At 39.4% G+C, this 27721-nt stretch overlaps 1 protein-coding gene across 2 annotated transcripts in view; it reads left to right on the top strand.

Moving 5' to 3' along the window:
- The window catches only part of CALU (calumenin), a 33493-nt gene extending 5904 nt beyond the window's left edge, over positions 1-27589 (top strand). Inside the window, exons 2-7 of one of the 2 annotated variants that reach the window (XM_002752034.6) lie at positions 3527-3758; positions 9155-9348; positions 13485-13651; positions 14379-14439; positions 23600-23799; positions 25180-27589. In XM_002752034.6, the coding sequence (XP_002752080.1) occupies positions 3538-3758; positions 9155-9348; positions 13485-13651; positions 14379-14439; positions 23600-23799; positions 25180-25284 (948 nt within the window). In that variant the 5' untranslated portion in view covers positions 3527-3537 and the 3' untranslated portion in view covers positions 25285-27589. Of the gene's footprint in view, positions 1-3526; positions 3759-8887; positions 9082-9154; positions 9349-13484; positions 13652-14378; positions 14440-23599; positions 23800-25179 lie in introns of both variants that reach the window. The other variant, XM_002752032.6, reaches the window with a different exon arrangement.
- The last annotated feature ends 132 nt before the right edge of the window (positions 27590-27721 follow it).

Raw genomic sequence — 27721 nt, 5'->3', positions numbered from 1 at the left:
TCTAGGCCCCGATAGTGTTAGAGTGAGTAAGCATTTATTCATATTGTAATATTTGGGGTTGGCAAGAGTTTTAGGGTATTATGTTATATTTTGAGAATGTAATCATTTATAAAATTTTGCTATAAAGCCCCTTTAGACAGAAGGAAAATCCTTTGTTGCAGTGACTCTTGATTTTACTTGATTCTGCAAGCCTCTGTCATTATATATTGTTGGGATATATCACTAAACATCAACAACATAGCCTGTTTTTTGTTTCCAAAGTTTTGTTTATCTAAAGAATGATTTGTTTATAGGCTGGGTGTGGTGGCTTATGCCTGTAATCCCAGGACTTTGGGAGGCTTGGGTGGGAGGATTGCTTGAGACCAGCCTGGGCAATATAGTGAGACTCTACAAAAAAATTTTTTTTAATTAATTGGGCATGGTGGTGCTCATCTGTATTCCCAGTTACTTGGGAGGCTGAAATGGGAGGATGTTTTGAGCCCCAGAGGTCCAGACGGCAGTGAGCTATCATCACACCACTGCATCTAGCCTGGGTGATGGAGTGAGACCCTGTCTCAAAAAAGAATTGTTTATAGTTGATATAGAAGTTTCATCTCAAGTAAAGGCAAACTCACTTTAATGTTGTATTTAAGGAACCACTAAATCTCTAATTTTCTGTTCAGTCTTAACTAATTTGATCAGTTTAATTATTGGAGGGTCAGCCAGAGGGTTATTCATTTAGAGCAGTATTTTACAAGTAATACACACAGAAAGCTAATAAACGTGAGAGTGTCCTGTTTATAAAAATTAGACGTTACAGCAGGATACAGTATTAAAGTCCACTTTCACACAAATCTTACCTACCCACTCCAATCCTGTCTCTTCTCCCATGAGCCTTGAGGTTACTACTGTTTACACATGGGTGTTTATCTCTCCACACCATTTTTGTGCATGTTATGTTTTATACAAATAAAATGCTCGGGAGATTGTTTAATTTGCTTTGCTTTTTATGTAAATGAGATCTTGACACTGTTTGCACCTTGCTTTTTTGTTCACTTGACATATTTTGGTGAGTTCTCCATTTCACTGAAGATAAATGCATCTCATTCTTCTTTTTTTTTCTTGAGACAGGTTCTTGCTCTGTCACCCAGGTTGGAGTGCAGTGGTGCAATCTTGGCTCACTGCAGCCTCCACCTCCTGGGTTCAAGCACTTCTTGTGCCTCGGCCTCCTGAGTAGCTGAGACTACAGGCATGTATCTCCATACCCAGCTAAGTTTTGTATTTTTAGTAGAGATAGGGTTTTACCATGTTGCCTAGGCTGGTCTCAAACTCTTGACGTCGAGTGATCTGCCTGCCTCAGCCTCCCACAGTGCTGGGATTATAGGCATGAGCCATCATGGCCTGGCATTATTTTTTTTTTTTCCTGAGACAGGATCTTTGTCTGTTGCCCAGGCTGGAGTGCAGTGGCACAATCTCAGCTCACTGCAACCTACCTGGCAGGTCCAAGCTGTCCTCCCACCTGAGTAGCTGGGACTACACAGGTGTGTGTCACCATGCCCAGCTAATTTCTGTATTTTTAGTAGAGACAGGGTTTTGCTATGTTGCCCAGGCTTGTCTTCAACTCCCAGACTCAAGTGATCCACCTGCATCAGCCTCCCAAAGTGCTGAGATTACAGGCGTGAGCCACCACGCCCGGCCTCACGTCATTCTTTTTAATCTCTGTGTATTTTTCCATAATAGAGATTTAATATATTTTACCAGTTCTCTGTTTTCCTGTTTTTTTTTGTTGTTGTTGTTGTTTTTTCATGTAGTCAGTTATAATGGCCACTGTTTGTTTCTTTTTTCAGACAGTCTTGCTCTGTCGCTTAGGCTGGAGTGCAGTGGCACAATCTCAGCTCACTGCAGCCTCCTCCTCCCAAGTTCAAGCGATTCTTCTGCCTCAGCCTTCCGAGTAGCTAGGAATACAGGTGCACACCTCCACTCCTAGCTAATTTTCTATATTTTTAGTAGAGACGGGTTTTCACCATATTGGCCTAGCTGGTCTTGAATTCCTGACCTCATGATCCGCCCGCCTCGGCCTCCCAAAGGGCTGGGATTACAGGTGTGGGCAGGTGTGCCCAGCCTTGTTTTCCAGTTTTTTAATCATTATGAACTGGCATCATTGAACATCTTAACACAAGTATCTTTGTCTGTAAATGTAGGTATTTTGATGGGATTGAAGGAAACAATGTTGAGAAACATAGCCAAGTTCTAACATTGATAGGAACAGAGTAAAGCAAAGTACCACCTTCTACCCCTTTCTCTGTGGGTTTCATGATCTTGCTTTCACATTGCATCCTCTGGTGGATTTTCGAAGTCTTAATCTTCACATCATCAGTTACAGTACCTTTTCTGAGAGTGAGGCACATGGGACAGACTCATTCTCCCCCGCACCGCCCCATAATTTCCTTAGGTACATTTCTGTTTGTCTTAGTGCATTGTCATATTTACTCTAGAACACTTTCCACTCTCCACTGATGTGTCCTCCTCCGCCGTTTCAGGACCTCCCACCCTCCCCCACTGAGCTGCTTTTCCAGTGATGAAAGAAAAAATGTAAAAGCCTGAAAACCCTCTCCTTGATTTTTAATTTTTATCTAAGACCTTAACCACTCTGGACAGGACTGTAAGGTATCAGTAGAGCAAGCTAAACAGATTTCTACTGCAGCTTTTCTGCAGGTTTTTTTGTCACATTTTTTGGTCAAGTGTTCCAGCTTTGTGCTTATTCATTAGAATCACCTATGACTACAGAGATTCTGAAAGTTTGAAGCAGGGCCTGGAAATCTGTACTTTGAACAGTACTCCAGGTGGTCTTTATGCCTAGGCAAGTATGAGAAACAACTGTGCAGAAGGATAAAGAAGTTATTATCTATGACCAGACCATCTGCACGATTTGGCATCTGAAGGTGACTCAAGGTTGAGCCTGGATGTCGGAGGCTCGGTGTTATAGACCAAGGAAACTGCCAAGTATTTAATTAGTTCCTAATCTGATGACCAGGAGAATCACCTGAAAAACATTTAAAGCTACAATTGTCTGCGTTCAGCTTCAGAGATTCTAAATCAATAGGGGAAACTTAAAGCTTCCTTGATGATTCTAATAACCAGCTGTGTTTGAAGACCAGCCCACTGATGCGTTACAAAAAGTAAAAGATTTGGAGTCAGCATTTAAATCTTGGTTCTTTCACTTTTAATGTTTATGAACTTGGGCAAAAGGATTAAAGTTCTACTTTGGTATCTTTTGAAAGAAAGCACAAAGTGGACATTTTAACTATAAATTTCTTAGCCTACAATCAGATGAAGGAAACTGGTAAAAATTTCTCACCATAATAATTGAAGAGTCTGATATTCCACCATACTTATTTTATGGATTAAGTAATATTTGGGATAATATAAAAGACTTGCATAGATGTGTACATCAAATTAATGATTAACTAGGATGTGAGCTTTTAATTTCTTATTTAGTTATTAAGCATACTGCCTCCTGAATTAACTGCTTTTCATCTTCTTTAAGATCTAATTATCATGGACCTGCGACAGTTTCTTATGTGCCTGTCCCTGTGCACAGCCTTTGCCTTGAGCAAACCCACAGAAAAGAAGGACCGTGTACATCATGAGCCTCAACTCAGCGACAAAGTTCACAATGATGCTCAGAATTTTGATTATGACCATGATGCCTTCTTGGGTGCTGAAGAAGCAAAGACCTTTGATCAGCTGACACCAGAAGAGAGCAAAGAAAGGCTTGGGTAAGGTGCTAGCTCTCAGGGAACTAGTATGTGTAATGACATTCTTTACAAAGACTATTCTTTTCTTCTTTTCTGGCTCAGTCAGGAGTAAAGTTGTATTGAACTATTAATACATCTTCTGAAAGCTAACCACAGAATTGCTGCCTCTAAAATTTAATTAAGTGCCTGCTTTCATACATTTATAATTGAGTAACAGTTTGTGCCTCATTCTACAAAGCATGATTTTTGCATAAATGTACCAAATATTTCAGGACCCAGCTTGAACTGCATTATCTTGCTCCCAGAAGAACACTGCATGGGAAGACTTCTCATCTGTGCTGCTTTTAAGTTTTTAAAAAACTATCTGTGACCTATTGACTTATTGTACAAGCCAGGTCTTTGATGGGCTAATAAACTGCATATTGGGTCCCTATAAAGTTTTTGATTTCCCAAGGTGTCCTTCACCCTCTTTATTTTCATTCTCAGATATTTGCTTAATTAAAAAACAAAAATCAAATCAACTTTGTCTTTTAGAAAATCGTAACAAGTGATGATCTTGTTACCTCAGCCTCCAGAGTAGCTGGGACTACAGGTATATGCCACCACAGTAACTCATATTGAGTTACTGTTTCAGGAACAGCGGGGCCATAGGTTCTTTGGCTCTCTTTGTAGGCAGCTTTTGACCTGAAAAACTGATTTGGTAGAATCCCAGTTGATTATTTCTAATTGCGGATCTGAGAATGTCTTCTTTGGCCCTTCCAAAGCCTTCTTTTTTAAGAAAATGCAGGTCAATTTTGTAAAAATATTCCTCTCAGTGAGCACTGTTGGTGCAACTTTCTGAATTATATTCAAGAGATTTGTGTGGGAGATTGTGCCACACATAGCAATTTTCAAAAATATTTTGCCTTGATAGCTTTTTGATCCTAAGACACTGTTATAGAATTTGCTTTGGAAGATGCTGCAGAATAAATTTATTTTTTCACTCGGTTATCTACTAACTGAAGGGTACAATGTTTTATTCTTCAACAGTGACAAATTATAAAAATATTTTGCTATGTAGAATGAGCACTATCCCATTTGAAAGTAGATATAGATAGATACGCATAACAGAGTTTTTCTATTAGGTTGCTTTCTTTTGAGAGACCATCCTCACTTCCAGTTTTAATCTAATAACTGTGCTAACATTCCAGGTTGAAAATAGAAATGCAGAGGGTATTGTAAGTCTTCATGTCACACCCATTAATATTCTGCATGTCCAACCCACATTTTGGTCTGCACATATTTTTTCACAAAATTACTCTTAAATAATGAAAGGCCCTTAGGTCTGGTGACATTTAGGGTAGTTGATACTTCAATGAGGATGTTCTGGTTCCTTGCAGGTAGGGATAAAGCTCTGCTGGCAGTTTTCAGTAGAAAGTATTCCTTTTTGTGATCAGTGAATATTACAAGTTTAGCACATGCACAGATTCTGTATTTGATTAGAATAAGATGATAAAATTATGTTTTTTATGGAATGTATGAATAGACTGTTTCCTTCTCCCAAATTTTGTCAGTAGTGACAAATATCCCTACTTTATACAGTAACATACTGTTGGGAGCAAGAATTCCATATAAACCTTTTTAAAAAAATGTATTTGCTATGCCATTTCCAAACATTGATTTGGTAGGGTAGTGTATACCAGAGCTGGGAACAACAGATTTCCTCTTTTTTCCATCTGTCTATAAGGCAAGTAATTAACAGATAAGTCATTGTTTATACCTTTAGTTGCAAAAATTCACTACTGTTTTTAAAATCTTTAATAATATCTAAAAGAACACAGGAAGCATTTTAAAACAATTAAATATGCAAGTTTCAGGTTTTTTTCTTACTAAGAATGTTGACAAATAGACCATTTTATTTGTCCTTCAAATGAAGATTTGTTTTAAGATAGTGGTTCTTAATATTTAAAAAGTTATCTGGCCAGACGTGGTGGCTCACGCCTGCAATCCCAGCATTTTGGGAGGCTGAGGAGGGTGGATCACAAGGTCAAGAGATTGAGACTATCCTGGCCAACATGGTGAAACCTCGTCTCTACTAAAAATACAAAAATTAGCTGGGTGTGGTGGCATAAGCCTGTAGTCCCGGCTACTCTGGAGGTTAAGGCAGGAGAATTGCTTCAACCTGGGAGGCAGATTTTGCATTGAGCTGAGATCGTGCCACTGCATTCCAGCCTGGTGATGGAGCGAGACTCTGTCTCAAAAAAAAGAAAAAAGAAAAAAGAATCTCATCCTTGATATATTTACTATAGAAGTAAATTTGGCATACTGAAAATTTCAGAAATATTATTCACCCTTCTGGAGCTGATATATTGATCCAGATTCTTAAACAACTGAGGGGTTTGCTTTATGCTCCTTGAAATGTAGAGGTATGTGCCACCTCCTAAAAGAAATAACATGAGGTGCACTAATGCATTGTGTCTGTCCTAGAATAAAGGCTTATTTGGTGGCATCTATAGGGTTCTCCACTATCAGAGGACTGTGACACCATTAGCTTTATAAATTTACACAGGCATTTAAAGATGATAGTTTAAAGCTTTATGCCTAAAATGAGATGTGCCCACTTCCAGTGTTCTTACACAACTGCTTACAGGCGTGATGATCAGCAAGATAAGAATGGCTTTTACTTTTTTTTTTTTGAGATGGAGTTTCGCTCTTGTTACCCAGGCTAGAATGCAATGGCATGATCTAGGCTCACTGCAAGCTCCACCTCCTGGGTTCAAGCAATTCTTCTGGCTTAGTCTCCAGAGTAGCTGGGATTACAGGCATGCGCCACCACACCTGACTAATTTTTTGTATTTTTAGTAGAGACAGGGTTTCTCCATGTTGGTCAGCTGGTCTTGAACTCCTAACCTCAGGAGATCTGCCTGCCTTGTTCTCCCAAAGTGCTGGGATTACAGGTGTAAGCCACCATGCCTGGCTATGGCTTTTATAGTTTTTAGAGGCTTGTCTAAAAATACACACACACACACACACACACACAGGCATGTGTGTGTACTCTCTAGACCATATGCGACCCACAAAGTCAGAAATATTTATCTGTCCCTTTTTTAAAAAAGAGGTTTGTCTTGTAAACTGTATTTCTGTTTAAGTAAAAAAAAAAAAAAATACATTTTTTCTTAAGTTTTCCAATCCCTAGATTAAACCACTTGAGATATTTGCATTGAATAGAATGCTCTTCAGCCAACTTCATTAAGAAAAGCCCGTCTTGAATAGTCATATGTCTTTTTTTATCTGGGGGATCCTTCTCTTCATGCTATTTATAATAGTTTAAAAATACCTTTCACGGATTGGAGGGGTTCTGATTGCCCTTTTGTTCCTTGGCCTTTATTTCTGAACTGTACAGTGACACTATTGGTAGCCAGTATCTTTTGGGCCCAAACTGCATCCTATTATAAATAATGTAGAAGTTTTCAAAATTTTGTAGCTTAATCTGTGAATAGTGTTAAAATTCTACAGGACCAAAGTTAGAACAACAATAACTGTCCTTCTGTCTGTGTAGATAGAAGAAGATATTTAAAAGATAACTTTTTTTTTTGGAGATGGAGTCTCGCTTTGTTGCCCATCCTGGTGTGCCATGGTGGGATCTCAGCTCACTACAACCTCTGCCTCCCAGGTTCGAGATTCTCCTGCCTCAACCTTCTGAATAGCTGAGATTACAGGCATGCGCCACCATGCGTATCCAATTTTTATATTTTTAGTAGAGATGGGATTTCACCATGTTGGCCAGGCTGGTCTTGAACTCCTGACTTCAGATATTCCACCTACCTTGGCCTCCCAAAGTTCTGGAATTACACCACACCTGGCCAGAGACAACTTCTTAATGCTTTACCTTTCCCGTTAACATTTTAGAGCAAGATTACACATTCTCTGAAGGAAAATGTTAGTTACTTACAGGATTTAAGTAATAGTTATGTCTAATACCCTATCAGTATCAAGATGAGTCTCTTTTCATAGTGTCACGATTACTCGGCAGTTCTGATCTCTTTCCTATGTTGTATTCATGAAAGGAACACAAACTGGGGAAAGACATCATTTTCTATCAAGTGACAATCTTTTTGGTCCTGCGAATAATAGAGCATAGGAGTATGTCAAGATTTTGCATCTATTGGAAGTTTTGACTTGAACTTCATATTCCAAACTGGGCTGCTTACTTGGGTGACATTACATAGATTGACTTTGCCTCTATAGTTAAGTGATCGCATCTTTAAACAGAAGTTTTCATATCATGCACATTATTTTAAATCCTTAAGGTGACAGATCTGGAAGAAAAATGCTTGTAAAGGAAGATTCATAAAGATACTGATTCTCTGGCTTTGTTGTTCTGCTTTATAATCTACTTACTAACCCTCTCAGCCTATTAACATTCTCATAATCAGATATACATTTTTACCACATCATTTCCTCAGAATTTTCTGTTTTCATGTAAAAATCCAATTCACTGTAGTATTTAAAAGCTGCTAGCCATTTTTTAGATAAGCATCTTCCTGTCTTTTTAACCTGTTTTTTAAAAATAATCTTGCCTTGAGAGAATGATCCAGAACTTTTTTGATATCTTTCTTTGTATTTTTATCAAAAGTGCTACTTTTTCTAAAAGCAGCTAATTTTTTAAAAGTCTGATGTAAATATTTTGAATTTTTAGAAAACCATTATTATTTGCCAAGAAATGGAGTTTCTCTTCTGTAAGCAATAAAGAAAAAGTTCAGCCACATCTTCACTAGAGAAAATAAAAATGAAAAAAAGGAAAAACAAAATTTTACATGTGGTTTGATGCAAGGAGTGGAGAACTCGGTTAGGAGTGGATATTCACTCCTAAATTCTAACCATAGGCTGAAATCTGCTTCTAAAGAGATTTCTACCTCCATAGTCTGAACACAAACTGGGAAAAGACAGTTTGCTTTTGGATCCAAGTGCACCAGCCATGACGGTGTTGACCTTATTCATGTGGCTCATTACAGACCAGTAATGGACCATTTTTTTCAGATGCTGGCCTGGCAGTTTTGTTTTGGAGACAATTTTTTATTTCTGTTCATTAGCCCTGGGCACACACCTGGCTAAGTCCAGAGTTCTGTGTCCTTTTAACGTTTTGCTGGATTTCTCTGCATTTTCTACAGAAAGATTGTAAGTAAAATAGATGGCGACAAGGACGGGTTTGTCACAGTGGATGAGCTCAAAGACTGGATTAAATTTGCACAAAAGCGCTGGATTTACGAGGATGTAGAGCGACAGTGGAAGGGGCATGACCTCAATGAGGACGGCCTCGTTTCCTGGGAGGAGTATAAAAATGCCACCTACGGCTACGTTTTAGGTAGGTCCCTACTATCTGGGGGAAAAAGCCTTGTGGAGCTGGCACCTTGAAACGTAACTGTTTTGTCTTGTAGAATGATTGTAGATAAAATAGACGCGGATAAAGATGGGTTTGTGACCGAGGGGGAGCTGAGATCCTGGATTAAGCACGCCCAGAAGAAGTACATATATGACAATGTTGAAAACCAATGGCAGGAGTTTGATATGAATCAAGACGGCTTAATCTCCTGGGATGAGTACAGAAACGTGACTTATGGCACTTACCTGGGTAAGGGGCAAGATGTCAGCCTGGCAGAGACCATGGTCTTGAGTCAAAGAAACAAATGGGTCACACAATAAAGGAAAGGAAGCTTATCTTAAGTAGTCAATTCAGTGCTAAGCTGATTTCCCTTTATTAATTTTAAATTTACATATTGTATATTTTAAAATTTGTTTAATTGTGTTTTTCTGAAGTCTGGTATCTTCTACATCTTTAGCATTTTACATATATTTTACCATTTTTTTCTGTATGTCATCCCTCATAGAGACAATTTTTGGAGTAGATTTCATTTAAAAGGATATATTGGGCCGGATGCTGATAGCTCACACCTATAAATCCTGGCACTTTGGGATGCTGAGGTGGGAGGATTGACTGAGCCAAGGAGTTTGAAACAAGCCTGGGCAACATAGTGAAACCCTGTCTCTACCAAAAAAAAAAAAAATTTTTTTTTGAATTAGCCAGGCATGGTGGCGCACACCTGTAGTCCCAGCTACTCAGGAAGTTGAGGTGGGAAGATCACTTGAGCCCAGGAGGTTGAGGCAGCAGTGAGCCATGATTACACTGCTGTGCTTTAGCCTTGGGGACAGAGCAAGACCTGTCAAAAAAAAAAAAAAGGTTTTTATAAAGCTGTATAGTTCCAACAATGCAAAGCAAGGGGCTTTGAGATGTCTGTTGACATGGTCCCAATAAAGTGTTGGACCTAAAATTGAAACCAATTGAGATTTCTTTTTAACTGGTGAGAAGTCTTTCTTAATAAAATAGCTTTCCTTGATAAAATTTGTTTCAGTATGTCTGCTTACTGAAGTTTAGAAATGAAAATTTCCCATTTGTTTTCTCTGGCACACAAGTTTATCAGCCTGCTTTGCAAATGCTTCAAGGCAAATACATGTTGATTTGATTGCTTTTTGTTGATTTGATAGCTTGTATGCCTGGGCCACTTGTTAGTCATTTTCTTTTACTTGTAACACTTGCCTGCTGCTAAATACTAGGCAGTGATCTTACTGAGTTGATGACCCAAGGTGTTTTTATTTGTGAAATTCCTCTGTTGTATGTGGTTACAGTTTAAGGCAAGATTATATGTTAATATAAATGGTACTTTCTGCATTTTTGTCCTGGAAATTAGGCAACTTCCTGGGTAAAAGCAAGCGTTGTTGTCCACCACTGACTAACAGTGAGTGTATAATAGATCTGTTTCCCCACTGGACAGCCAGCTGTCTGCATTAATTACAGGATTGCATGCATTTCTGGTGAAGAGACTTTTATTTCGGTGTCAGGCTTGTTCCCATTCCTAAGACTAAAGAGGCACTCTCTCTCAATGGTTGATACTTAGCCAAGAACCAAACATATTCTTCACCCAATTAAGAAAACATGTATTAAACAGTCAGCACAGATGGAGAGGCATCCTGCTTCTTGCTGTGGCTGAGACCCAGCACCTTCCTGACTTATTTGGAATAATTATAAATATAAAGCAAAGAGTAGGCTATTGGTGATCTAAACAAAATGGTGTGTAAACAAATCTCAGCTCTGACCTAGGCACTCACTTGCTGCCCAGAATGATTCTTCAACACTGTGTATGATTATGTGCATAAAAATCTGTTGAGAGCTCTGTTGCCTCACAGGGCAGATGATTCAACATAATGGGTATTTCTACTGCCCGAGACTGCATAAGCTGAAGCACTGGCTGGAGAAGCAATGTCTTTATAAGGCATCTTTCCCCAGAGGCATGCGGGTGGACAGCACTGAGGGGGTCATGAGTCGGCTTAGAGAAGTGAGGAGGAGTTTTTGTTATTGTGTGTTCTTGATTCAATTTGGAGTTCAGCTATAAACTATCCATGAGAGAAAGGTTAACACTCTCTCTGCCACAAGTAAAATATGAACTACTAAGATCTACCCTGCCTATAGCAAAACTAGACCAAGAGCTTACCTAAAGTTGTATACAGGCCAGCTAGCGCCAACACTAGTGCTTAGGATAAATATAGCATTCCAAGCAGAGCTATAGGCATATAGGTTTTGTCATTAAAAATAAAGTTTTGGCCAGGCCTTACAGTGGCTTATGCCTTAATCCTAGGACTTTGGGAGGCAGAGGTGGAAAGGTTGCTTGAGCCCAGGAATTAGAGACCAGTTAGGGTAACAAAGCCAGACCTCATCTTTATTAAAAAAATATATATTAAAAATTACCATGAGTGGATACTTGTTGGTAGTCCTGGCTACTTGGGAGGCAGAGGCAAGAGGATTGCTTGAGCCCAGGAGTCCAAGACTGCGGTGAGCTATGATTGCACTGCCCTCCAGCCTGGGCCACAGAACAAGACTCCGACTCTAAAAGTTAAAAAAAAAAAAAAAAAAAGTCTTGCATCTTTCTATTTCCATCCTTATGTATATATGTGCATGTTGCTGTTAGGCTATTTGAGTCCAGTCACCATGTTTTATACTAAGAGCGGGAGGAGAGCGCTTATGTAAGAATCTAGTCTTAAAGTATAAGTTGTCTTCTGTTATGTTTTTTATTTATGTTATATAGTACTTAAACTTTGTTTAGAAGAGACACTTTAGTATATAAGAAAGACTTGTTTTCCTTATGTTCTCCATCTTCAACCTATTATGGCTTTAGCTGTGTGTGTGTGTGTGTGTGTGTGTGTGTACACACACAATATATAGGACCCCAAAGCCTTATGATTCATTAAGCTATTGTACTGAAGCTTCAAGATGCTCAACTCAAAATAGTGCAGTAGTTTTTGTTTTTGTTTCTTTAAACTGTGCTTAAAGTGTGGAAAGATTGAACAGTCTCAAAGGTCAGCAGTAATGATGTTATTCTTAAAGGGGCCCTGTGGGTCTTTTTTATGAAACTGGTGTCATATCCTTTTTATGTAATCAATGTGTTGCAGAAACAGTCATTTCTTATCATTAATGTAGTGTCTTTTACTTTTTAAAATATCTTCACAAAATCTTCATCTGTTATCTTCCTTGGTTTGTACAGCAACTCAGATTGAAAAAAATTTTTATTTTCTGCAGTTAACACCACATTTTTCAGCTTAAAAACTAAATTTCAGTTTTCTAGATTCTTACATAGAGTCTAGATACCTGCCGCTTGTGTAGCTCGATGTCATAACAGATGGATAGTTTCAAATTCAATTTGGTTGTAATCTAAGGTGGGGTTTTTTTTTGGTAATAAAAACATAAAATGTTATTGACATAAAATGAACTGTATATATTTAAGTGCACAATTGATGAGTTTTGACATATGTATTTACTATGTCATCTGCATACAACCACCACTGCAATCACAATATTTAGCATATCCATTACCCCCCAACGTTTCCTCATGTCCCTTGGTAATCCTTCTCATCCTCCCCATTCCCCTGTCCCTAAGCAATCACTGATTTATTTTCTGTGACTCTAAATTAGTTTGCATTTTCTAGAATTTTACATAAATGGGGATGAACAATACCTATAACTCTTGATAGATTTCTGCGTTGACGGAAGAAAAAAACCAGAATGTGACCTTCAAAGTGGTGGCATTCTATTTCTTTAATCCAAGTGTCCGTTATATAAGGTAGAAGGCCTTTGGTATCTATCTTCTTAATGAGATCCTAATGTTTAATAAAAATAGCAATAACTGACATGTATTGAAAGGCAGCTATGTTCTAAGCATTGTTCTAAGCACTTAGATATATTTTCTCATTTAAACCTCATAGCAATCCTGTGAGATCAGCACCATTACTATCTGTATTTTACAGATAAAGAGACCAAGACACAGTTAAGTTTCCTGCCCAAGGCCTAATAGCTAGAAAATGGTAGAGTTCAAACTCAGGCCACATGGGACTTTAGAGCCACCACCGCCTTCCCCATGTGACTAGGAAATTCAAGCCTTCTAGTAGCCTTAATACCAACAGTGAAGCATAACAGTGAGTTACATAGTTTAAGAGCCAGAGTTCCATGTGAACTTCGACCTGATGCTGAGATCTAATTACTGGAGCTGTAGCCCAGAACTAAATGCCTTTGTACTGCTGCAATTTCACCTGTGTAGTCAACTGTGTAATCAATTATTTCTTCATTGCTTGGTTTATCTTTGTTGGAAATCGATTGCCGACCCCACACATTTTTGTTTTCTGAAAGCTTTTTAAGTTTTGACGTAAATTTTTGTTTTCTAGATGATCCAGACCCTGATGATGGATTTAACTATAAACAGATGATGGTTAGAGATGAACGAAGGTTTAAAATGGCAGACAAGGATGGAGACCTCATTGCCACAAAGGAGGAGTTCACAGCTTTCCTGCACCCTGAGGAGTATGACTACATGAAAGATATAGTAGTACAGGTGGGTGAGATAAGGATTCTGAACAGGGACTCAGTTTCTTTTTTTGTGGCTTATTCCATCTTTCCCCTTTAGTTTTTTTCATGTATTTGGCAGAGTGATATGCCATATAAGTATTGGCCAGATTCAGAATCCAAGGTCTATCACTGTTTTTCTGGGACCTTGATAAAGTCATTTTTCAGGTGCCTTAGGTAGGCGTTCTGTTTAGTATATAATACCTTTTATCATATAATATATGCCATTTCATTGGTAGCTTCATACTGTAAGAATGGGAGGAAATCCTATTATTTAAAATATCCCATGACCAGTGGCCAGACATTGAGTAATAACAGTGATGCAAAAGAAGTCTCACAGAAGGCAGTTACTGATAACATAGACTATCTATAGCTATATATGCAATCACTGGTCACATCTGTTAGTGTGACTTTAACATGACTAAGGCTACCAGGTAGATCATCATGGGCTTGTTGAGATAGTTTGTCATTAAGCAGTGTCAGTGTTCTGCCAAAAAGACTCAGATATTTTAGATTGAAGCATAAGAAATTGCTCATGTTTTACCATATCCTGGCTAGAAATGGTTTTAACCATACAGACACACATACGTACATACATGCATATGTGTGTGTGTTTAATAAATAATAAATGTTTGACTAAACTAGATGCTATACTTTCTTCTGGCATTTTCATTCAGAGACTAACTTAATAGTCTCTCTTATTCTTTCCTGTTTAGGAAACAATGGAAGATATAGATAAGAATGCTGATGGTTTCATTGATCTAGAAGAATATATTGGTAAGTCTCTGCTTCTAGTGTTTTTCTTAAAAGAAGCTGAGAAGCTTTGAAAGATGTATTTGCTGTCGGGTGCGGTGGCTCACGTCTGTAATCCTAGCACTTTGGGAGGCTGAGGCAGGTGGATCACCTAAAGTCAGGAGTTAAAGATCAGCCTGACCAACATGGTGAAACCCCATCTCTACTAAAAATACAAAAATTAGTCAGGTGTGGTGGTGGGCATCTGTAATCCCAGATATTCGGGAGGCTGAGGCTGAGGCAGAATCCTTGAACCCAAGAGGCAGAGGTTGCAGTGAGCCGAGATTGCACCATTGCACTTCAGCTTGGGTGACAGAGCGAAACTCTTGTCTCTCACACACACACAAAAGATGTATTTACCTGTAGTAACAATTTACCCCATGGGTCAGCTCTCCCTAGATCATTAACTGTCACCAGATCATTAACCAGACCAGTGTGATAGTGGGTTGTGATAAAGTGTCAGAAGCCACACTCCCCAATCAAAATATGTGAGCCACATACACAATTTTAACTTTTAGCCACATTAAAAAGTAAAAAGAAACAGATGGAATTCATTTCAACAGCATGTTACTTAACCTAATATTCCAAAATACTGTAATTTCCACTTATTAATATAAATCGAGGGTTTTTTTTTTAATACTGATAGCACATCCCAGCCACATTGCAAGTGCTCAGTAAGCACCTGTGGCTACCATCCTGAATAGCACAGATACAGTGTGTCCTGCCTGCTCTATAAAACTGATGTAGAGTTGCAGGGAGCCCAGACTGACCTTGGGAAATCCAGGGAAAGGAGATCAGGAATAGATTAAGAGATGGGTGAATAAATGACCGGGAGTTGTTGATCCCTCTTGTAGCTATTCCTTTTTACTGTGTTCTGTTCATATTTTCTGTCCGATTCTCTGACTATTTTCTGTTTGTTTTTTAAGTTTCTCCCTTTTGATAATTCCCTTTTTAGTTGTCTAAATGTTTTTAAAAAAACATTCTTATGGATGTTATACCTTCAAGGCTAATTCCTCCCAAGTAAAGCTCTGTTTTATTACCCTCAGACTAATTTTAAGATTTTCCCATTGCTTTAAAAAAAAAAAGAAGAAGAAGAAAAGAGCTGTCTTTCTTACCAAGTAATTGAACAAATTGTTTCCCAATTACTGTGATGGAAATTAAAATGAGTAAAGGAGCTGGGTGTGGTGGCATACTCAGCTACTTGGAAGGCTGAGGCAGGAGGATCACTTGAGTCCAAGAGTTCTGGGCTGTGGTCAGTCACAAATTTATCATCAATGTGGTGACCTTCTGGGAGCAGGGGGTCATCAGGTTGCATAAGGAGGGCTAAACCGGTCCAGGACAGAATTGGAGCTAGTCAAAACTGTGCTGATTATTAATGAATGATTGTGCCGTGGATAGCAACTGTACTCCAGCCTGAGCAACATAATGAGACCCCATCTCTTTAAAAAATGAGTAAAGATGGAAAGTATGACTGTTACTATCTTTAGAATGATATTAGATATTTTAATATTTCACATACTTATTTCATTGTAATAACTTAGTCTAGCACACCATTGGCTTTGTGTTTCATATAAGCTTGTTTGTGTTTAGATCTTTTAAGCCTTTCGGAAGACTTAATCTTTACTTCTATCACCTGTCATTAAACTGTGTGGCTGTGTGGGAACAAGTCACTCCCTAAGTGTCGTCTAATCATACCTGTTATTTACATGCTAGAATTATTCCAATTGAATTACTCCTTTACTGGTTACCTGCCTTTTCTTCTAAGGCTCAGTGATTTTTTTTTTTTTTTTTTTTGGGGTGGGGGGGGACATTGTTTCGCTCTTGTTGCCCAGTCTGGAGTGCAGTGGTGTGATGTCGGCTCACCGCAACCTCCGCTTCTCCAAGTTCAAGCAATTCTCCTGCCTCAGCCTCCTGGGTAGCTGGGATTACAGGCATGCACCACCACAGCCAGCTAATTTTGTATTTTTAGTAGCGATGGGGTTTCTCCATGTTGGTCAGGCTGGTCTCAAACTCTCAACTTCAGGTCATCTGCCAGCCTCAGCCTCCCAAAGTGGTGGGATTACAGGCGTAAGCCACCGCTCCCAGCATACTTTGAACTTTTTAAAGAAAGGTGAACAATGTTTTCCTAAATTTATTTATTTTTTTTTTGAGAAGTTTATCAGGACAGTGGACAAACGCCTAGGTGCATTTACTGATCCCAAGTTGATGTTACTGAGACAAGTTGATGTTAATAGGATTTAAATAATTTACTTTTAAATAATTTATCTTTTTATTCTTGGCTTTTGCCATTTTATTGCCATTGCTAAAACTGAGGAACTCATTTGAACTTCCCAAGGAGAGGAATTTTTATAACTGTTAACTACATCACTTATCAAGCATTGAGGCCAAATAAGGAGATATTTCTGTCTCCCTCTGTATCATATAGATTCAAGGGCAGAGAAGTTATATTTTGAAACTACCAAAACTATCTTTTGTGCATGTGTGCTTTTTTTTTTTTTCCAAGTCAGTAACTAATGCAAACACTTTTACATCTGGGATGCTGGGCTTTGTAAACCTAGAATTCTCCAAAACAGTATCTAGCTTCTAGTGCCCTGTTGAAGGAGATCATGAAGAAACAAAGTTCTTTGGCTCATAAATTTAGTATTAAAAAGAATCCCCCATCAGTGCCTATGGAAGCATAGGGAAAGAAAAAAAACACCCAAGTTGTGCTGATAATTCTTTTTATTTTAAAAATTTATTATAGAGCACTTTAGACATACACCAATTTTTTTTTTTTTTTTTTTTTTTAGACAGTCTTGCTGTGTCACCCAGGATGGAGTGCAGTGGTGTGATCTCTATTCACTGCAACCTCTATGTCCTAGATTCAGGCAATTTTGTGCCTCAGCCTCCTGAGTAGTTGGGATTACAATCATACACCACCATGCCTGGCTAATTTTTGGTGTTTTTCTTGTTTTTGTTTTTGGCTTGTTTGTTCGAGGCAGAATTTCGCTTTTGTTGCCTAGGCTAGAGTGCAGTGGCGCAATCTCAGCTCACTGCAACCTCCACCTCCCAGGTTTAAGCAATTCTCCTGCCTCAGCCTACCAAGTAGCTGGGATTACAGGCATGTGCCACCATGCCCAGCTAATTTTTATATTTTTAGTAGAGACAGAGTTTTACCATGTTGGTCAGGCTGGTCTCAAACTCCAGACCTCAGGTGATCTGCCCACCTTGGCCTCCCAAAGTGCTGGGATTACAAGTGTAAGCCACAGCACCCAGCCTAATTATTGTATTTTTAATAGAGACAGGGTTTTACCATGTTGGCCAGGCTGGTCTTGAACTCCTGGCCTCAAGTGATCTGACCACCTCAGCCTCCCAAAGTGCTGAGATTACAAGTGTGAGCCACTGCCCCCACCCAAAAATTAAAATAGTATAATGAATCCCTGTGTACTTATGCCTAAATTCAACAGTGATCAATTTACAGCCAGTTTTTCTTCAGCCACATCCACTTCCTTGCTTCCTTCTTACTTTGAAGTAAATCTCAATCATTATCTCATTTCATCTGTAAACATTTAGGTATATATGTCTAAAATATATATGTGTTTCTAAAAATATTTTTTTAAAAGATAATGTCAAACCCAAGAAAATTAATAATCTCTTCATATCAGCAAATAGACTGAGTCTTTTAAAAATAGAAATTTGGGCCGGGCGCGGTGGCTCACGCCTGTAATCCCAGCACGTTGGGAGGCGGAGGTGGGTGGATCACGAGGTCAAGAGATCGATACTATCCTGGTCAACATGGTGAAACCCCGTCTCTACTAAAAAATATACAAAAAATTAGCTGGGCATGGTGGCGCGTGCCTGTAATCCCAGCTACTCAGGAGGCTGAGGCAAGAGAATTGCCAGAACCCAGGAGGCGGAGGTTGCCGTGAGCCGAGATCGCGCCATTGCACTCCAACCTTGGTAACAAGCGCGAAACTCCATCTCAAAAAAAAAAAAAGAAATTTGACCAGGCACAATGGCTCACACCTGTAATCCCAGCACTTTGGAAGGCCGAGGTGGGTGGATTATGAGTCAGGAGTTTGAGATCAGCCTGACCAACATGGTGAAACCCCACCTCTACTAAAAATAGAAAAATTAGCTAGGCATGGTGGCACATGCCTGTAATCCCAGCTACTCAGGAGGCTGAGGCAGGAGAATCACTTGAACACGGGAGGTGGAGGTTGCTGTGAGCCCAGATCACACCACTGCACTCCAGCCTGGTGACAGAGTAAGCCTCTGTCTCAGAAATAAATAAAAATAGAAATTCAAAGAGTTTATCATTTTTACTCATCCAGCTTTAAAATGTACTTTATATTGTTTTGTGTATTCTATCTTATTTTAAAACCATGTCTTTTTTTTTTTTTTTTTGAGACAGAGTCTCACACTGTCACCAGGCGCCAGGCTGGAGTGCAGTGGTGCTTGGCTCACTGCAACCTCCACCTCCCAGGTTCAAGCAGTTCTGCCTCAGCCTCCCGAGTCCTGGGACTACAGGCGTGCGCCACCACACCCAGCCAATTTTTGTATTTTTAGTAGAGAAGGGGTTTCACCATGTTGGCCAGGATGGTCTCGATCTCTTGACCTCGTGACCTACCCACCTTGGCCTCCCAAAGTGCAGATTACAGGCATGAGCCACCTTGCCCGGCCTTAAAACCATATCTTTTAAGCATGTATCTATATTCTAGTTCAGAACTTTCCAACCTGCATATTGCAAATCAGCCCTCTTGGCACTCAGGACAGCTTGGGCAGGGCCCTGGTCCAGTGGACCATACAAATACTACATTTTCTGGATGTGCTGTAGCATGGGTAAAAATTGGCAAATCCTGCTCTGAGGAACTTCTCTTGTGAGTTTAAGACAGAAGAATACTTCTACCCTTAACCCTCAAGATCAGGAAAATGGCAGTACTGACTAAATAACTACCTTTGCTTAGAACCTGTAGGAACCATTTAGACTTCTCTTTAGGTGTGTTCCCATACCTTATATGTAATGCAGGTACACTTAGATGTCTTATAACTCGAGCATTTTCAAACTTGTTCACTCACATAACTCCTGAAAGAATTTGACAAGTAGCATTCCCTTACATGTTTTAAAGTTGGCATCTAAAATATTTAATTAAGAAATTTAAACAGTTATAAAGAATTATCTGTATTGGGCCGGATGCCGTGGTTCATGCCTGTAATCCCATAATTTTGGGAGGCCGACGCAGATGGATCGCTTGAGCCCAGGAGTTTGAGACCATCCTGGACAACATGGCACAACCCTGTGTCTACAAAAAAATACAAAATTAGCCAGGCATGCTGGCATGTGCCTATGATCCAAGCAACTCAGGAGGATCACTTGAACCTGAGAGTTTGAGGTTGCAATGCGCTGTGATTGTACCACTGCACTCCAGTGTGGGCAACAGAGCAAGCCCCTGTCTCAAAAAAAAAAAAAAGAATAGTCTCTGTTGGTGATGAGCATTGACATTTTGAAAGTAATTCTGAAAGAAATCTATGCAATTTAAATATAAGATACCATAATAACTTCTTACCTGCCATCATTCATAAGAATAATTTGGACACGCCAACTTTAAAAAGATAATCCGGAAATTTAAATTCAGTCTGGGCATTAGATGATACCAAGGGATTTATTTTGTAAAATATGAAAATGGCATTATGGGTATATTCAAAAATATCATTAATTTTTATTGCATTTTTTGAGATGGAGTTTCACTTGTTACCCAGGCTGGAGTGCAGTGGTGCGATCTCGGCTCACCGCACACAACCTCCGTCTCCTGGGTTCAGGCAATTCTCCTGCCTCAGCCTCCTGAGTAGCTGGGATTACAGGCACACGCCACCATGCCCAGCTAATTTTTTTGTATTTTTAGTAGAGACGGGGTTTCACCATGTTGGCTAGGATAGTCTCGATCTCTTGACCTCATGATCCACCCACCTCAGCCTCCCAAAGTGCTGGGATTACAGGTGGGAGCCACCGCGCCCGGCCCAATTTTTAAGAGATGTATAGGGATGAAGTGATGTCAAGATTTGCCTTAAAATAATTCAGGGGAAAAAAAAGAGCTGAAGCATGTATGTCAAAAATTTGATTGAGTTTGATGATGGTTAATAGGAGTTCTTTAGACTTTTCTACTTTTGTATGTGTTTCAAAGTTATTTCTTATAAGTAGAATATTTATATCATGATGCTTAGAATATAGTAAGCAGTCAATGTTAGCTGTTATTTTTGCATTGCATAATAGTTAAGGAAATTTTTTTGGTACTTTATTTTTTTTTAGTCGTGGTGTTTGATTAACAACAATGGGGGACCATCACTTAATAGCCCTTTTTTGTTTAAATTTATAGAGATTTGGGGATATTTATACCACTTATCAGTCACCACATGGTATTGTCTTGAAAAAAAAAATGAATAAATTGTTCACCAACTTGGAAATTTTACGCTGTTCCTATTTCTTCTTCTTTTTTTTTTAAAGACAGAGTCTCCTTCTGTAGCCCATGCTGGAGTGCAGTGGCACAATCACAGCTTACTGGTGGGGAGATCAAGTGATTCTCTCACCTCAGCTGGGACTGCAGAAGAGCAGTTAATTTTTTTTATTATTCTTATAGACATGGGTCTTCCTATGTTGACCAGGCTGGTCTGGAAATCCTGGGCTCACGAGCTCTACCTGCCTTGGTCTCCCAAAGTGCTGGGATAACAGACGTGAGCCACCTGGCCTCCTATTTCTTTTTTTCTTTTTCTTTTTGAGAAAGGTCCTCACTCTGTCACCCAGGCTGGAGTACAGTTGCATGATTATGGATCACTGCAGCCTTGACCTCCCGGGCTCAAGCCATCCTCCCACCTCAGCCTCTGGAGTATATAAGATATAGGTGTGCACCACCATGCCTGGCTAATTTTTGTGTTTTGTTTTGTTTTGTTTTGAGACAGTCTTGCACTGTTGCCCAGGCTGTAGTGCAGTGGTATGATCTTAGCTCACTGCAATCTCTGCCTCCTGGGTTCAAGCAATTCTCCTGCCTCAGCCTCTGGAGTAGCAGGGAATACAGGCGTGTGCCACCACACCCAGCTAATTTTTTTGTATTTTTAGTAGAGACGGGGTTTCACCATGTTGGCCAGAATGGTCTCGATCTCCTGACGTCGTGATCTGCCCACCTCGGCCTCCCAAAGTGCTGGGATTATAGGCATGAGCCACCACCACCCACGCCTGGCCTAATTTTTGTATTTCTTGTAGAGGTTTTACCATGTTGTCCAGGCTTATCTCAAACTCAGGAGTCAGCCCTCTATTTGTTAGATTCATTTTCAGTTTACTTCCTCAACAGAGTTATATTCTGACATATTTTATCTTGAAAGCCTTAAGTCACTTTGACATTCTTATTTGCAAGAACGTTGTGTATGTAAATTGAAATATGGAAAATTGTTTTCTGTGATATGGCTCTTCAGTGTTTTTAGAGTCTTCTGGGTTAAGTTACTATTACAATTATTAATACTCAATTGAACAAAATAACATTTATTACAAACGTTTTATGTTTATGTATTTTTAAATGCATTTCTTTGATAACTTATTTTTCAAATAGTTTCATATCCATGGATGACAATTACTTATCGCTAGAGTGGAAGATTTGCCATAGCAATGTCACTTAGTTCTTGGGAACTCCTTTTGAGTTATATGCCAGAAATTATGTAATCTATCATCAAAAATTATGTTTTCTTTGTTTTGCTTTTGTTTTTGGCGAGGTGGAGTCTTGGTCTGTTGGCCAGGTTGGAGTGCAGAGGCGCGATCTTGGCTCAGTGCAGCCTCTGCCTCCTCAGTATCTGGGTTTACAGGTGCAGGCCACCACACCCGGCTAATTTTTTTTTTTTTTTTTTTTTTTTTTTTAGTAGAGCTGGGGTTTCACCATGTTGGCCAGGCTGGTCTCAAACTCCTGATCTCAAGTGAGCTACTGTGCCTGCCCCAAAAATTATGTTTAATGATCCCTTAGGTAAAACTCAATTAGTCCATTTTTTAGGACTTTTTTTTTTTTTAACCATTTAAAAGCTTTTGGCATCCAAAAGAATTTATTCATTTTTTTCAAACATCTGCATTCTCAAAACTGACACCAGTATTTCTTTTTCTTTTTCTTTTTTTTTGAGACTGAGTCTTGCTCTGTTGCTCAGGCTAGAGTGTATTGACGTGATCTCAGCTCATTGCAACCTCTGCCTCCTGAGTTCAAATGATTCTCCTGCCTCAGCCTCCCGAGTAGCTGAGATTATAGGCATGCACCACCATGCTCAGCTAATTTTTGTATTTTTAGTAGAGATGAGGTTTCCCCGTTTTGGCCAGGCTGGTCTTGAACTCCTGACCTCAGGTGATCTGCCTGCCTTGGCCTCCCAAAGTGCTGGGTGTGAGCCACCATGCCCAGCCAGATACTAGTATTTCTAGTTGTCTCTTTTTCATTATCTTGGAGCTTTTTGCACTCTAGTTTCAAAATGGATGAAAATATGCCTTTCTTTTATAAAGTGGGACAAGGGCGGTTGTGAAAGGGGGGAGATGGAAAAAAGCCTTGATGGCCAGAGGTACATTCTTATGAAGATCAATTTTTAGAAAAACTATATGTGGAACTGAGTATCTAGAATTTAATTCTCTCTTGACTGACCTTTCTCAGTGTACTCCTTGACAGTGTTCCTAACCCCCACGGGTATGCTTGTCCCAACTGAAGGCCACTGGTATAATGTGCTCTTTGAAGTAATTGGTTGGTAGACAGCTTGTGCTTATCCACTTCCCAGATTTGATTGGGAATGTAAAACCACCTTTCTAAAACCAGTGGTCCAGTTTAAGTAGCTACCTTAGGGTGAAGTGAAATGTAGGGAATGAGTCTAGTTCTTTCTTGATGGTGGTAATCTCCTCTTATTTCTGCATTTATTGAGGTATAGGATTCTTTGCTCTCATGTGACTTAAAATCAGCAGCAGGAAATATTCTTGTTCCCAGATCAATAATTAAGCTTCAGGAAAATACCTTGCTTTCTGAGATCTTTCTGGCCTAAAATATCCTTGCAGCTGCTGTTGGGTTCCAAACAGATGGATGAGGAAAAAGGGTTAGGCCAGATTAACATGAGGCAGTTTTGGGAAAAGACAAACCCTTCTTTTATATGTCTGTGTCCGCAGGTGACATGTACAGCCATGATGGGAATACTGATGAGCCAGAATGGGTAAAGACAGAGCGAGAGCAGTTTGTTGAGTTTCGGGATAAGAACCGTGATGGGAAGATGGACAAGGAAGAGACCAAAGACTGGATCCTTCCCTCAGACTATGATCATGCAGAAGCAGAAGCCAGGCACCTGGTCTATGAATCAGACCAAAACAAGGTAAGTCTGGCCAGGCCCACACTTACTATCCTGGATTGAAGTCTGCTTTTAGGGGATCACCTAAACAGTTTCTGTTAAGGTGCATACAGCATTTAAAGTATTAATTCATCTAAGCTAAGCATCTGAATTTGGAGATTAAAACCTTTCAGGGCAGCACTAGCTATCTGATCTCATTTTAGAAATCCCTTTGCCCAGTGCTTATAGCATTGTAGGAAATTTGGCATCAGAAAAGAGCCTCTCTGTTTAGCCTGTACCCAACATGCATCATCTGGTATTTTTAGATCCCCGGGAATTTTTTTTTTTTTTTTTTTTGCTTTGTTACTTTATTTGTTTCTTTTCCTGTTACAGGCCCATTCTGCCTACTTAAAGCTAGTTGTTTCCTTCTTAAATCAAGTATGCTTTTTTTTTTTAATTGGGTCCTTTGTGTAGGTTATAAATTAGCTTTCCTCTGGAGCCTGTTCAAATTGTCCTTGATCATTTATCTTAGGTATTTTGGTGTCATTATCCCTAAGCCCGGTCATCTGTTTCAGAGATTTGAATGCCCTGCTTGGAGTAAGCTGAAAACCAGCCTAAAGATGGAGATTTTTAGTGTTCTGAGTATATTTTTATCTAGGCTAATCTTCAGTTTCAAATTTAGTTTTTTAACTGTTGATCTGCTTTGAGTTCTTGCTTAAAGTCACTTTAATAGCCAGGGGTTGTGTCCTGAGATATGTGAGAAAAGAAGATGCATGTAGTCATCCCTATCTGGGAGACGTTCTATATTTTCCTCTAAAAGGAGAGTTTTCTTCTCATGAAACAAACCTTTATTAACTAGCATTGAGTTGTTGGGTTATATTATTTCCACCCTTCCACTCTTAACTTTCTTGATAAAAGAAATATGTAATTGGCCCGGCACGGTGGCTCACACCTGTCATCCCAGTATTTTGGGAGGCCAAGGTGGGCAGATCACCTGAGGTTGGGAGTTTGAGACCAACCTGGCCAACATGGTGAAACCCTGTCTCTACTAAAATACAAAAATTAGCTGGGCATGGTGGCACATGCCTGTAATCCCAGCTACTCAGGAGGCTGAGGCAGGAGAGTTACTTAAAACTGGGAGGCGGAGGTTGCGGTGAGCCGAGATCGCGCCATTGCACTCCAGCCTGGGTAACAAGAGCAAAACTCCGTCTCAAAAAAATAAATAGATAAATAAAAGAAAAATGTGTAATTGCTGTTTTCTTCCCTCTTTGTATGTATATAAGGGGAATGAGAGCTGAGTCACACTTAATTTAGTAGGAATGAGAATCTTAACTCCTGATTAACCCCTATTTTTCAATAACAGTGTTTCTGAATTTTTAATGGGAAATATCTTCTGCTTCAATTCATTGCTATCTCTAATTTCAGGACGGCAAACTTACCAAGGAGGAGATTGTTGACAAGTATGACTTATTTGTTGGCAGCCAGGCCACAGATTTTGGGGAGGCCTTAGTACGGCATGATGAGTTCTGAGCTACAGAGGAACCCTCATTTCCTCAAAAGTAATTTATTTTTACAGCTTCTGGTTTCACATGGAATTGTTTGCGCTACTGAGACTGTTATTACAAACTTTTTAAGACGTGAAAAGGCGTAATGAAAACCATCCCGTCCCCATTTCTCCTCCTCTCTGAGGGACTGGAGGGAAGCCGTGCTTCTGAGGAACAACTCTAATTAGTACACTTGTGTTTGTAGATTTATACTTTGTATTATGTATAACATGGCGTGTTTATTTTTGTATTTGTTCTCTGGTTGGGAGTATGATATGAAGGATCAAGATCCTCAACTCACACATGTAGACAAACAGCTCTTTACTCTTTCTCAACCCCTTATATGATTTTTATAATTCTCACTTAACTAATTTTGTAAGCCTGAGATCAATAAGAGATGTTCAGGAGAGAGGAAAGGGAAAAAAATATGTACTCCACAATTTATATTTAGAGAGAGAACACTTAGTCTTGCCTATCAAAAAGTCTAAAATGTCACAGGTAGTAGGGGCCACATATTACATTCAGTTGCTACATGTCCAGCAACTGATCCTGCCATTAATTGGGCAAGGAAAGATCCCTTTGATGTAAGAAAGCTTGGCCCAAATTGATTTTCTTCTTTTTCCCCCATAGGACTGGCTGTTGGCTAATTTCGTCAAGCACAGCTGTGGCGGGAAGAGTTATGGCCAGTGTCTTGAAAATCAAGTAGTGAATGTGGTCTCTTTACAGAGCTATAGATAGAAACAGCTGGAAAACTAAAGGAAAAATACAAGTGTTTTCAGGGCATACATTTTTTTCTGGGTGTGCATCTGTTGAAATGCTTATGACTTGATTAATTGCCTGTTGAAATCACTGTAAATGCCCCCATCTAGTTCCTCTTCTTCCCCAGGTATGCCAAGGAATTAATCTTGGTTTCACTACAATTAAAATTCACTCCTTTCCAATCATGTCATTGAAAGTGCCTTTAACGAGAGACATGGTCACTGAATGGGAATTCTCTTAAGAAACCCTAAGATTAAAAAAAGATTATTGGGATAACTTATAGGAAAGCCTAGAACCTCCCAATATAGTGGAAATTTTTTTCTTCTTTCCTTTCTCTTTTGGACAATAGTTAAATTAGCAGTATTAGTTATGAGTTTGGTTGCAGTGTTCTTATCTTGTGGGCTGATTCCAAAAACCACATGCTGCTGAATTTACTAGAGATCCTCATACCTCACAATGCAAACCACTTACTACCAGGCCTCTTTCTGTGTCCTCTGGAGAGCTTGAGCTCACACTCAAAGATGAGAGGACCTACAGAGAGGGCTCTTTGGTTTGAGGACCATAGCTCACCTTTCCTGCCTTTGACCCATCACACCCCATTCCTTCCTTTTTCCCTCTCCCCGCTGCCAAAAAAAAAAAGGAAAAAAGTTTATAATGGATCAACAGATTTTTAGTCCTTATCAAAGAGAGAGCTGTGGAAAGAGCTAAAGAAACCACCCTCTGTTCCCAACTCCACTTACCCATATTTTATGCAACACAAACACTGTCCTTTTGGGTCCCTTTCTTACAGATGGACCTCTTGAGAAGAATTATTGTATTCCACGTTTTTAGCCCTCAGGTTACCAAGATAAATATATGTATATATAACCTTTATTATTTGCTATATCTTTGTGGATAATACATTCAGGTGGTGCTGGGTGATTTATTATAATCTGAACCTAGGTATATCCTTTGGTCTTCCACAGTCATGTTGAGGTGGGCTCCCTGGTATAGTAAAAAGCCAGGTATCATGTAACTTCACCCCAGCCTTTGTACTGAGCTCTTGATAGTGGATATACTTTTAAGTTTAGCCCCAATATAGGGTAATGGAAATGTCCTGCCCTCTGGATTATCCATTTTTTCTGTTAAGAAGACCAGTGATAATTTAATAATGCCACCAACTCTGGCTTAGTTTTGTGAACTGTGTGGCAAGAGAGCCTCACACCTCACTAGGTGCAGAGAGCCCAGGCCTTATGTTAAAATCATGCACTTGAAAAGCAAACCTTAATCTGCTAAGATAGCAACTTCTGCATGCTGAAGACTCAGCAGCAAGCATTGTATGCTAATCTTGAATGATCCCCTTGGATTATTTTTTTGGTTTAAATCAAGCCTGAGGCTGGTGAACAGTAGCTACACACCCATATGTGTGTTCTGTGAATGCTAGCTCTCTTGAATTTGGATATTGGTTATTTTTTATAGAGTGTAAACCAAGTTTTATATTCTACAATGCAAACAGGTACCTATCTGTTTCTAAATAAAACTGTTTACATTCATTGTGGGGTATGTATGACCTTCATTTTGTAAGAAATACAACCCTAGCTTAGAATTATGGATCCTATAAAATGTCAGAAAAGGAACTCTGCTATAAGTTCTCCCAAACTCAGAGAAAGCACTACCTTCTCCTA

This window comes from Callithrix jacchus, chromosome 11 (genome assembly GCF_049354715.1).
Source record: "Callithrix jacchus isolate 240 chromosome 11, calJac240_pri, whole genome shotgun sequence".
NCBI lineage: Eukaryota > Metazoa > Chordata > Mammalia > Primates > Cebidae > Callithrix > Callithrix jacchus.
The sequence above is the reverse complement of the archived record's forward strand: the minus strand, read 5'-3'. Positions and strand labels throughout refer to the sequence as shown.